This window comes from Carassius auratus, chromosome 36 (genome assembly GCF_003368295.1).
Source record: "Carassius auratus strain Wakin chromosome 36, ASM336829v1, whole genome shotgun sequence".
Taxonomy (NCBI): Eukaryota; Metazoa; Chordata; class Actinopteri; order Cypriniformes; family Cyprinidae; genus Carassius; species Carassius auratus.
In genome coordinates, this window is record NC_039278.1 from 4,770,893 (window position 1) to 4,783,425 (window position 12,533).

General features: G+C 37.0%; 1 protein-coding gene across 2 annotated transcripts in view; it reads right to left on the bottom strand.

Moving 5' to 3' along the window:
• Window positions 1-12,533, bottom strand: part of LOC113055012 (inactive N-acetylated-alpha-linked acidic dipeptidase-like protein 2) — a 241,596-nt gene that overhangs the window by 156,365 nt on the left and 72,698 nt on the right. For both annotated transcript variants that reach the window (XM_026220927.1, XM_026220926.1), the window contains exon 2: window positions 1,868-2,366. In XM_026220927.1, coding sequence (XP_026076712.1) covers window positions 1,868-2,366 — 499 coding nt within the window. The remainder of the gene's footprint in view (window positions 1-1,867; window positions 2,367-12,533) is intronic.

A 12,533-nucleotide genomic window follows, 5' to 3' on the forward strand; every position in this document is an offset into this window, starting at 1 on the left:
TATATATAAAATAATGTATTAGAGTATTTATTAAAATATACAATATTCACATGAATATTATGCTAATATTATATTTTATCTACAAAATTAAAGTTAATAAATTATTATTATTATTATTATTTTTATTTTTTTCAATTTTTAAAAAGCATGAAATAATGTATGATGATAATATTAGTCATGTCTAGACATGATCAGATATGATTGATAGCAAATTGTCCATATCCAGCTAATGCTGAAGCCCAACAATTTTATATCTTTATATATTCAAGTATCATTAGAGAAAATATACACAGACGCTATTAGATGTGTCCTGAATTTTTTTCTTTTTTTCTAAAGAGCTTATTAGCATGTGTACTGAAGCAGTTAGCAAAGATCTTCAAAGGCCTTTCCAGGACTTAATCCATGCATCTGAGACATGCTGAAGAAAGACCCCATCTTAACATGAGAGACAGAGATTTACAATGAGATTTGGAGTTTAATTCAACCATCTTCTTTAATCTCTGCATGCCACAGAGCTTTGTCCAACTGGGTAACCATTTTCCAAAGTCAGTTCTAACCATTTCTGCTTCATTTAAATAACAAATTATTAAATTATTCTTACAAGTATTTTTATTTCCTCACGCTGAAGTGTGAATATTAAGAAGCTGAATGAAAATAAAGCCATCAAAATGTTTTGAATTCTCGCCTTTGCAGTCTCGCCAGCATTGTAATATTGCTTGCTCTTCCCCACTCGAAAAAGGATCTGAGACAAGCTGTTGGCACTGCAGCCTGAAATATAAATGTGACAAAATAAATTATAAATTGACACTATCGCAAAGCCTGTTTCAGGAGTCAGGCAGTTTCGGTTCAGAGGAAACCAAGTTATCTTTTTTGACACGAATATCCATGCTCGCCATGATCCATGCTCCAAAAACAATGTGTTATTGCTTGAGGTTTGTCTGCATTTAATTTTAACATCAGTACCTGCTTGCGAAAGTCTGCCTGTCAGAGACTACACAGCTGGGCTCAGAGCGAACACGGCAGCTTTGTCACTAGTGGAAATATGGTATGCACAACTTTGGCTGTAGGAGTGCTTTTTCAAAGATGAAGGTCCCAAATAGTCTGTCCCAGGAAACACTGTCCCTGCGTCTGCTTCCTCAGTATGGTTCACTTCTTCTTACCAGCTGGAATGCCCTTGAAGTTACTTCAGTGTCTCTTTCCTCACCTCAACTCACCTTCTGAATGTCTTTTAAAAGATTCTGATCCCCATGTACAACTTGATAGTACTGAGAGCACACTTCAAAACTCATCTACTTATCAGTCAAATATGGATTATACTTTTTTTTTTCATCAAAAGATAACGTTTTTTCTTTTTCTTTCTTTCTTTTTTTTCTGATACTATGCCTTTATTTATGTAGGGTTTCATTATTTTCAAGATGACCTAATTTCAGACAGATAAAAAAAGCAATAAAATACACAAAAATTAAATGCATGCAAATATTCTGCATACATAAATTTATATACATATATTTATTTAATAGAGAGAGAGAGAGAGGTTCTAATTATTTTTATGTATACCTCTAGCTAAATATATTTTGATTTAAATTTGTCTAAATACATTTTAATTCTTCTAAATTATTAGGGATATTTTTCTGAAAGTATTGCAATTATTGATTCAGATCATTTGCAATGGTAATATTGCATATAATATCTTTACATTGCAATACAGTACGTACAAACTATTTCTAATGGTTATATAGCAAACGTATGGTGACAAACAATTCCTGTATTGTTATCAATTTAATACCGTGGAAGATCAACTTAATTTTTCCCCTGTCATTGGAAAACTCAGTGAATGTACAATAGACAGAAAGGATGATCGATCTACCTCTGCAGTGCTTGTATCTTCTCTGCTGTGATTCCCTGAACAATCTTCTCCAGCACGTCTGTGTCTGCACTTGGCTCTACCTTCACCTGCTCCTTGCTGAAGGCATATCGTCCAATCAGCAGCCCCAGAGCAAACACTCCCATCCCTGCTAGCAAGTATTTGGCGAGGCAGGTCCCATTCCGTATCTGGCCCTTGGGTGCCGACCGGGTGAAACGAGAAACATAATTAGGGTCCTCCTGGAGACGCTCAAAACGTCCGTGGGGGGAGACGGAGGGTTGAATTGGTTCCAGGTCTGGGTCCATGCCACCTCCCGAAGAGCTGCTCACAGGTTGATGATCCATACACTCCAACTGAAAGCGGTCCAGACCCGGTTCCTCCAGCTCCTTCTCCATGTCCCATTCCAGTTCCATGGAAGCGGTGTGAAGCTCCTCACTCTCCAGATCTCGCACACGGAGAGAACCGTGGCCAGCACGCACTTTCCTATATGCCATCTCTGTCACTGTTGAAACACACACAGGCCTAAATGTAATTACAAACATCACAACAATTTTCATAATGTAGTATTGATTTATTACTTTTACTTTTTTTTTATTTCAGTGAATATCTTAAATTGGGTAACTAAAGCTTCTAGATGTCGTACAGGGGCATACACAGACACACACAACAAAAACTTTCTGAAACTTAAACGAATGACCTGAAAGAAGGTATTTGGGACAGAAGTGCTCCATCATACGTCCAACTTTTCTGAGACTTTGGTCATGTCTAGCATGAGAATCCAACTCTTTTAACAGTTTAATTCAGTCAGAATGCATGAAATAGCATTAGACCTCGCCTTTAATAAAATAAAGGTTTTTTGTAACAATGCAAGTCTTTTCTGTCACTTTTAATAAATTTAAGGCATCTCGGTAAATATTTGTATTTTCTTCATTTAAAGCAAATTCACAAATTCTCCTCCCTTTCAACGCACATTAAACTCTATGCTGCCATGGTTGTTATTAGCCAGTGTTTTGTGCCAGTTGGACACACATCACTCTCTAAAGAGTCACAGAACACTCTCATAGAAGGATGTACAAGCTCACAGTCTTACTGTTGCTGCTAAAAAAGGTCATTAAAGGTGATGACTTGGTTGGTTCAAATTCATAAAAGAGAAGCCAGTGTCTCAGTGTACCATCAAATTGAACTATCCCTTTAACAGACACCGCCATCGAACTCAAAACAGCTCAGTTGATAATGACAAAAACTCCAAACCACCCAGAAATTCCAGACCGCATACAGGGCCATTATTCAGTCAAACTGAGTCCTTGAAATAGGTTGCCTTAAAAAAATTACAGAGAGAAATATCTGTTCTAGGCACAGCGAAGGCAGCTGGAGAAACCTATGACAGTCACACTTAAAATAGTCATTTAGAGGTGGAGAGAAATTTGCTCTGATAGAGGGAAATAACTTTGCAACTACTAAATATTATCATTCGACACACGTCTCACTGAAAATGGCGCCACCGAGGATTTTGCATCACATTCACTTTGAGCATTTTCTCTCCCCCTGTCTTTTTATATAATCTCTTCTCACTCTTTTATAGGAATGAAGGGACATGAATGATTTGTTATGCTTTCACTTTTAAATAGGCCTCACAGAATGTGAGGTGGAAATAATGTGCTGTTGTCTCTCAACATTAATCTTCAGTGCCCCACAAAACTTCCATTATTCCGGGGCGCCATTGGAGAGGAGCGATCAGCTTCATTTACACTCTGACCCCGGCAATGATATGGGTTGTCAAACTCTCAGGACAGTGCTAACCCTCATCTCCTTTCTGCTCCTCTACACCCGTACCTTTGGCTCTTTCCTCACAGACTGACAGCTGACGTTCAATCACCAGAAACATCCGTAATTTAACGCCTTTCGACTACTCAACAGAGCCATCAATTAAAGTAGAGGGGAATTCACCATCTTTAGCTTTTCCCCAGTGATTGATGTTACTGTGAAAGTGGAAAAGATGCTTCTTCATATGCTGTATTTCAAATCTAAAAACCTGCACCTAATATAGATATATAAATGCCATATGAAGTTTCTTCTAAAATTAGGATTTTTCATCAAGCTCCTTCATCAATTTTACTTCAATGACAATGTGCAGGTCTTTTTCCAGGCTATTAAAGTGAAATAACTGAACATAAATATAGGAGCCTGATAAAAATCCTAATTTTAGATGAAAATTTAATATGGCATTAAGAGGCTTTTGCATCTGAACTCTTCATATATATATATATATATATATATATATATATATATATATATATATATATATATATATATATATATATATATATATATATATATATATATATATATATATATATATATATATATATATATATATATATATTAAAAAGTAATGTGGTGTGACTAATTGTCAAGGTCAACAATTCTGTTAAAATGTCAGATCACGTTTTTTATAAAAAGGCAAGGCAAAAAGGCTTATGTTAATGAATTAATAATTTGTAGTCATAAAGGGATGGACATGGTCAGCAACAATACTAAGGTAGGCTGTGGTATTTGTTAAAACAATGCTCATTTGTTACTAAGGCATCTGAATGTCGCATTAGAAATTGAGACTCATCAGACCAGGCAACGTTTTTCCAGTCTTCTATTGTCAAATTTTGGTGAGCCTGTGTGAATTGTAGCCTCCATTTTCTGTTCTGCTTTGGGGTTTGACATGTTGTGCGATTTAGAGATGGTATTCTGCATATCTTGGTTGTAACGAGTGGCTATCTGAGTTACTGCTGCCTTTCTATCATCTCTAACCTGTCTACCTATTCTCCTTTGACCTCTGCCATCAACAGGACATTTTTGTCCACTGCCGCTCACTGGATATTTTCTCTTTTTCGTACCATTCACTCCAATCCCTTGAGATGATTGTGTGTGAAAATACCAGTAGATCAGAATTTATTATTATTATTTTTTTAATACTCAGACCAGCCTGTCTGGCACACACAACTATTACATGTTCAAAGTCACTTCAATCCCTTTCTTCCCCATTCTGATGCTGGGTTTGAACTTCAGCAAGTCGTCTTCACCACATCTAGATGCCTAAATGCATTGAGTTGCTGCCATGTGATTGGCTGATTAGCAATTTGTGTTACAAAGTAAACTGAACAGGTGTACCTAATAACGTGGATGGTGAGGGTATATTTATAATATTCTGAGAGTAAATACTCATTAAGATGTGTTCACTCACATTTATTCCAGTTACAATAAAATATGTCAATAATACTATTTACTTCACACCACAAAACATTGTTAAAGTCATTGAATTTACACTTCACTTCAGATTCACAAAATCATCATGACCACATTCATTTGTTTTCAAATCATCATCCTATTTGTTAGATTTAAAGGTGCCATATAATGCTAAAATCACTTTTATAAGGTGTTTAAACAAAGTTGTGTGGCCGCAGTGTGTGAAAACGTTGGGATGCACCAACGAACACAGGAGTCTCCATAGACCGCTAATGACACAGTGGTTACATTTAATTTTCTAAAAGAAATGCCCCCCCCCCCCCCCCCCCCCCCAAAAAAAAAAAAACAAAACGGAAAAGTCCTATACTTTGTGCTAACATTTTACACCAGACTCGACTGCCTCACAAACGAGGGTAAGTTCAGCACTGGAGTTGTGCAAAGATTGCTTCTGGAAGAGGGATCGACACCAATGCTTTGTGCGCAAATGTCCAGACTACAGACAAAGTAAGCATCACTCATCATATTTTGTGTTCCAAAAGAGATTATTGGCTCTCTTTTGCTAATTTTGCTAAAGCTACCATTGTCAATGCATGTTTTCACTAATGCTGCCTTCAAGTGCTACCAGAATGATTGTGAATAGGAATGTGCTAGTTAAAACTAGCGTTTAGAAGCAATGTGTGAGTTCAGTAACACGGTTATTGTAACACCGGTATGACCGCGAGCATGAGCTCCAGAAAACTCCTCACTACTCTGCGGACATGAAAACCAACCCACTGCAACAGTGTTAAAGTAACCAAATTTTGCGGGAAAATCACAGACTTGGCAACACTGGAATGGAGGCGGGAACAGCAACTAATTTTCATTTAAAGGGGACATACACATAAACAGAGTGTTTTGGATCATACCCTAAATGTGGCAATTTTAAGAAGCTATGAAAAAGCTAGGGCCAACACGGTTACTCTGTGAACTACTGCCAGTGGATAGCAAACACCTTGTGTTTCTGGAATTATCCTATAAATATTTATGAAGCCCGTCAAAACAGCATTTATGTTTCCTTGGAACAAGTAACGACAGCCTGAGTAGAGCATGTCAACCCCAGTGGTGAAGGCCCAGGTAATGCTCGGGGCACCGAAAAGAGCATGCAGTGAAAAGCAAGTGTAATGGCACCTTTGAGAACATGTCAGAAGTTTCTTGGCCTTACTCCAACAAGAATCCAACAGCATGGATGGTTTCCCCTCCATAACAACACGATATGTACCATGGGCATCTCATGGATGTCACAAGCTGTAAGACCTACAGCAACTTGCCTATATACAGAGCACACTGTACGTCAAGTTAAATGATCTGCTGCACTGAGAGAGAGAGAAACAGAAGAAAAAGATATATATATATATATATATATATATATATATATATATATATATATATATATATATATATATATATATATATATATATATATATATATATATATATTTTTTTTTTTTTTTTTTTTTTTTTTTTTTTTTTTTTCAGTGTACTACTGGCAATTAAAAGGAATAGATATTGTATCCACAACTAAAAGCACAACTAAAATAAATGCAATGGCACAGCGGAAATAAGAAGAAGAAGAGGAAGAAGAAGAAAAGAATACAGATGTCTTTGTGCTCAGTGCTTATTTTCTTGTTCTTTTGTCTTTGCAGGGGGTGAAGTACAGAAAAAAAAAAAAAACATACAGGAAATAAGAAGAGAGACATCTCAGAGTTTTGTCCTGCTTACCTGTCATCACTTCTGACATGACCTTGTCAGTATCCCTAGTTAGAAAGCATGAACCTAGCTGTCAATCATATTGCATAGACCTAACAAAGATGAGTCCAATAGAATGTTTGCAGCTAATAAAAACATATATCCTCCATCTTCATACAGCACCTCACAAAACACTCCAGATACAAAGAGTTTGATCATAGAAATATCTTGCCAAAAGAGTAAATTATATGTCTAGAGAAACCCCAGCTTTCAAATTCTGACAGTTTTTGCAAGGATTTTTTTGGGTTTTACAATGCTAGAGCTGATGCATTTCAATTCCGAAGCTTCTCAGAGCTACACATTGACAAAACTTGCAGAGACATGTAATCATTACCCTACAACGATTATTCTGCATTCATATGAGGTGAAACACAACCTAAGCCCTTGGCAGAAATAGGCTATGCAACAGAAAGCATCACCAGGACCAAGATGCCATGGAAAAGTACAATTTTCATATGACATATGAATAAAATATGCATCCTCAGGGGTACATGCTACATGTCTCGCAGGTCTCATTCACATTAAATTCTAAAATATACAGGCATTTCCAGTAGGTCGGACAAGTCCACAGTGATATGGGGCAGATGTGTGTTTTCTCTGCAAGGTGAATGTTAGGGTTTAAATACTACTAGTTTTACTAGTGACTCCCACAAGCAATTTCTGTTAAGACAACACTTATGCATGTTTTATGTTTGTCCCGTAAAGGGAAATTGAAAGAAAAGAAAAAAAAAAAAAAATTGAGAGAAATTAGATATTATTTGTAGTACCGAGTTAACTTTTCTTGTACAGACAGCTGACCAAAACAGCTCCTTCTGGCAGGTACCTTCACACAAAGGTTGGGTTCCAGCAAACAAACATTATAATACTTTGCATAGACACTAAAACAATTAATACAAATATATTAATAGCATCTAAACTGTCAACACTTCATATACAACTTCAGAGATGCCCCATATTAATGTACAAATCTTCTGTAATTAATAAATAAATATAACTAGAAATACTAATGAAACAGTCTGAAACTGTGCACTATGGATAAATCTGGTGCACTATTCTGTTCGCCATTCTTTATAATGAGGGAAAGCACCAGTGAAACTAATGCTGCCCAGCGGTAAGTCTGTGAATAAGGTGTTATTTGTGCATTTAGATCAATGTACACAGGTGAGACAGACACCGAAGCAATGAAGAAAAAGCCAAATCAAAAAGACAAATCACTTGTTGCAAAAACACATTGGCCCCAAAGCATCCAATCACTTACCCACGTCCATTACATTCTCCACGAAGAAGAGGAAACGGACAGGGAACATTCCTTTGAATGACTTGAAAGCAAAATCAGGGCTATTGAGAAAATCTATCACACTAAACTACACACAGAGATATTGTATCTGCCTGTATTGGCTGAAATGCTGAATCAGACACATTTGCTATACATGCAATCCAGCTTGTACTATTTCAAATGGATTATGGCCAGAATTCAAATAATTAAAGCTGGAATTAGACTAACACTCATTCATTGTAATTCTAGGGAAATGCAGAAAAGAGGAATGTTTGTCTTCTACAGAGGCACTAATGCAGCTAATGGAGGCAGCGGATGCGAACAAACATCCTGTTTTGTAGGTGTAAACGAATAGTGTGGTAAACTGGAGCATAAAGCACAATCTCTATCTAAGACCAGGTGATCCGGAGATTCAAAGTTTTTCTACCTTCTCTCATAGGTCTCTATTACAAACAGAGATTTAAACTGGGAATTTGAGAAGATGCACTTATGGCCTCAGGGTTTTATAGGATATTGTCGACGCCAAGTATTCCTTGAAAAACAAACAGTAAAAAGCCATTGTTTAGCTAATTAGTATCATGGGGCACCAAAGGAAGAGAGTTGGTTTTTCAAACACCTAATCCAGCAAGGGCAAAGAATTCACTGTTGATGGCATGTGCAAACAACTTCAAAGAAAATATTAAAAGTATTTAGTCTGTGTGTATCTGGTACTGTGCAATTGTTAAACAGAATAATTTATCAAGGCAAAGAAATATACAGTGTAAACTAAAAAAACTCCCCAAAAGCCTTAAGGTGCCTTGTTTGAAGTGCTCAAAGCAAGTGCGTCAACAGAGATGCAAAGATTGTATATGCGTGTTTGTTAACCCTATTTCCAGGAAGCCACAGACTTGTGCATGATGAACTGTGTTCGTGTTGTGATACATTTCCCTTGTAAATGTCTCCTTTGAAATAGTATATGTTAATACACAGTTACATACATTTAAAAATACCCACATATATACATTACGTACACAGTTTGTATTTTTCCTAAAAGCTGAAAGATTATGCCAGGTTTACAATCAAGTAAAGTGATCTCTGGATGGATGTCTAGCTACCAGAGAGCACAAAATGCCATCCGCCCCAATTTGCAAAATGACAAACTCAAGCATGTTTGACCAAACAATGAAACAGTGACCTCGAATCCCATTTAATCTGAAGGTCGTATTCCCGGCTCAGTCATCCGCCAAAGAACACACTGCGGTCGCCTCTCACCGTGATTTAGAGAGTGTTTGATCTTTGCCATTCGTGAAAAATTGACACTGGCACATTAAATGGCAATGCGAAACATGACATTGGGTTTCGTTCTTCCAAATACATGTATCATTTCTGAGATGAAGCTAGTCCACATATACTGCTTAGTATTTTCAATACCCTCATTAGACAATATGAGCCTGTAATCAGACAGCATTGGGTTGTTCGAGACTCAGTAATGAAGGTTGAATGTCTAATTTGGTATCCAGCCTGGTTTATCAAACAAATTAGGTTCAAGTATTGATTTGTATAACCAGGTTTGATGAGAAGGCAATAATGAAGACAAAACAGAAGAGGTGTCCATAGTCTAACCCAATTCAGTCCAATTTCGGCAGTTGATATCGTCTGTGAATATTTATTAATGATCATAGATAGACCGATGATCAAAGAGGACAGCACATCCATAGTCTACATTCCCCAAGGCCTTGTTTCTTATCAAGTTCCTCTTCTTTAAAGTCACTCAGAGCCAAGGAGAAAGTGTCTTTATATATATATATATATATATATATATATATATATATATATATATACAAAACTACATTGCTGTTCTTGTGTATACAGATCAGTCATTATCTTCCTATATTGCCACAAACAGAAGTCACAGTTTGGTGCAAATTAGGTCCTTCCTATCTGTAAAAAACTGATGTATGGACACAGAGTCTGTAAAACATCAAAGGCAAACACATAAAATAACAAGGGAGTTTTTGATTCAGCAAGACCAAGCTCTAGGTATTTTTATTATTCTTTTTAACAAAAAGATATCATACACTCGGGCAATCATGCACAAAGACAGAAGAAGTACGCACACGGCAGTCAAGACACACAGGCTGTTGACTCAGATGTTATGTGTTGAGCAGGTGATGTTTTAATTGACCTTCATCTCACGGTGCTCACAAGTGACTAGAATTTCAGGAGTCTGACGAGAGATCGGTCAAGCTCATGTGTCTTCTAGTCAGAGCATACAGTACACATCCCAGAATTGTCAGAGCAGTTGTGACAGCTCAGCCCAACACATCACTGTCTTGCATCCTATCACTTAAAAAGCTCCTACTTAAATAGACTGGGGAGTTTATTTATATTTCGTGAACGTACTCTTAAATATGTTCAGGGCCATTTGGCAATGTGAGGAGGCTGGCGACCCTAACCATCTGGTTAGTAGGCACCCGCCCCATTCTACTCTTGCCCTGCATTACAGAACCCTGTGTTTCAATCCACTTCAGTGCTCCAGCTACCTGGCAGTCGTCTCCCTCAGACCTTGCCAACAGATGGCTCTGCAGCAGGTAATAATGACCCAAGACAAACTCTTAAATTGATTATGCCATCATTAGGACATAAATACAAAGTATCAGCCCTGCAGAGTGGAAAGATGGCTCAGAGTCAACAGGCACTCACATCAGGGACAGATACAGATTCTGAAGTGCACAAGATGGGGGATGGAAATAAAGGAAGATGAATACAGACTGATTGACCTAGCTCACAACGGACCCATTGAGAAACCAATAAGAGAATAATTAGTAATCCGAATCAAAATTCTAAACTTCCTAATAAATAAAAAAATAAAAAAAACTTGAAATGGGATGTGAACACAAAGTGGTGTTAATGGTGGCCCTGTGAATAACCAATAAGTGCCTCTTGCCCCTCACTGAAATGCAAAATGGTATTGGACTTTCTAATTGGGTATGAATCTGGGCTGTTAGCCAAAAGGTTATTAGTTTGAACCCAATATGAAATGACCCAAGGTTTCTCTAGAAGGATTGAACAGTAATTTTCCTTTGGAAAACAAAAGTCCCTTAAAACAACTATTTCAAGGATACCTAATCCTGCTCCTCGAGAGCCAGAATATCCTGCAGTTCTTACCTCCAATCCTAAATACTGTATGCACAACCATCATGTTCTTCAGGATTGGTAGAAACTTCCAAGCAAGTGTGTTGGGGCTATTCTGCGGGACATCAGCTGTCCAAAAACAGGACTGGACACCCCTGAATTACTTGGGACTACTAACTACCCTGTATTATAAAACAATGATAGATACTTTGTGGTGTGAGAGGGCTCTGTGGGGAACAAACAGCTTTTCTTTATCACTCTTCTAAAGGCTCTTGTGTCACAGCTCTCTCACTATTCATACTACTAAAGATCGAGAATGATTCAGGGGATGGTCATTTTTCAGAGCACTAAACATGACTTTAATCACGGGGGATGTGGGGGGGTCCTCCTGCTTGGAAAGCCATGATTTGAAGCTCCAGCTTCAGGTGCAGTGACCTCCTCTCTGGGTGAAGAGTGTTGGATCATTTAGAGAAATCTATATTCTCTTGCCATTCATTTTGCTGCAGGAATGAAGCATTTCCCCAGAGGGAGAAAGAGATAGCTCTCTCAGCAAATAGTCCCTTTGAAGCCACTACCTGCATACGAACCAACATGAAGTATTTTTTATTTTTATTTTTTTTCTGAAGGAAATGTTTACATGTGTGTCATTCGTAACCTGACAATGTAACCTTTACCACATACTCTTTTTCCACCTATAACATTTTTCCCAGTCTATTCAAAATTAAAGATGCAGTATGTTTAAAGGGTTAGCTCTCAGACCCTTCATAGACAGTAATATAATTACTATGATCAAGGACCATAAACATAGCAAGAAGATCAGTAAAATAATCCACGTGACATCAAGGGTTCAACAGTAATTTTACGAAGCAAAAAATATTTTTTATGGACTGTTAATTTCATGAGTTAATTAATTTCAAAGTGCATACAATAAAAAAAAAAATTTTTTTCAATATTAATATTTTTATGATTTTATTTTTTTAGTACACATTTATCATCCGGGAGAGAGAGTAGCTTTACTGTTATTTCAGCTCTACAGTATGCAGTTAGTATACAGTTAAACGAGACAGTTTTTCTCGTCACTATATTCTTTTCATTGACTATTTTTAACTTAAAAATAAATTTTATACATCATTATTTCCATTTATATAACGTGTGAATATATCCTCTTTCGTATTCTACAACAAAAACAATCAGAGCTCCTCGCTATCACTAGTTTTATTTTGATTTCCCGGGTCCGCTATTAGCTTTTAGCCCGTT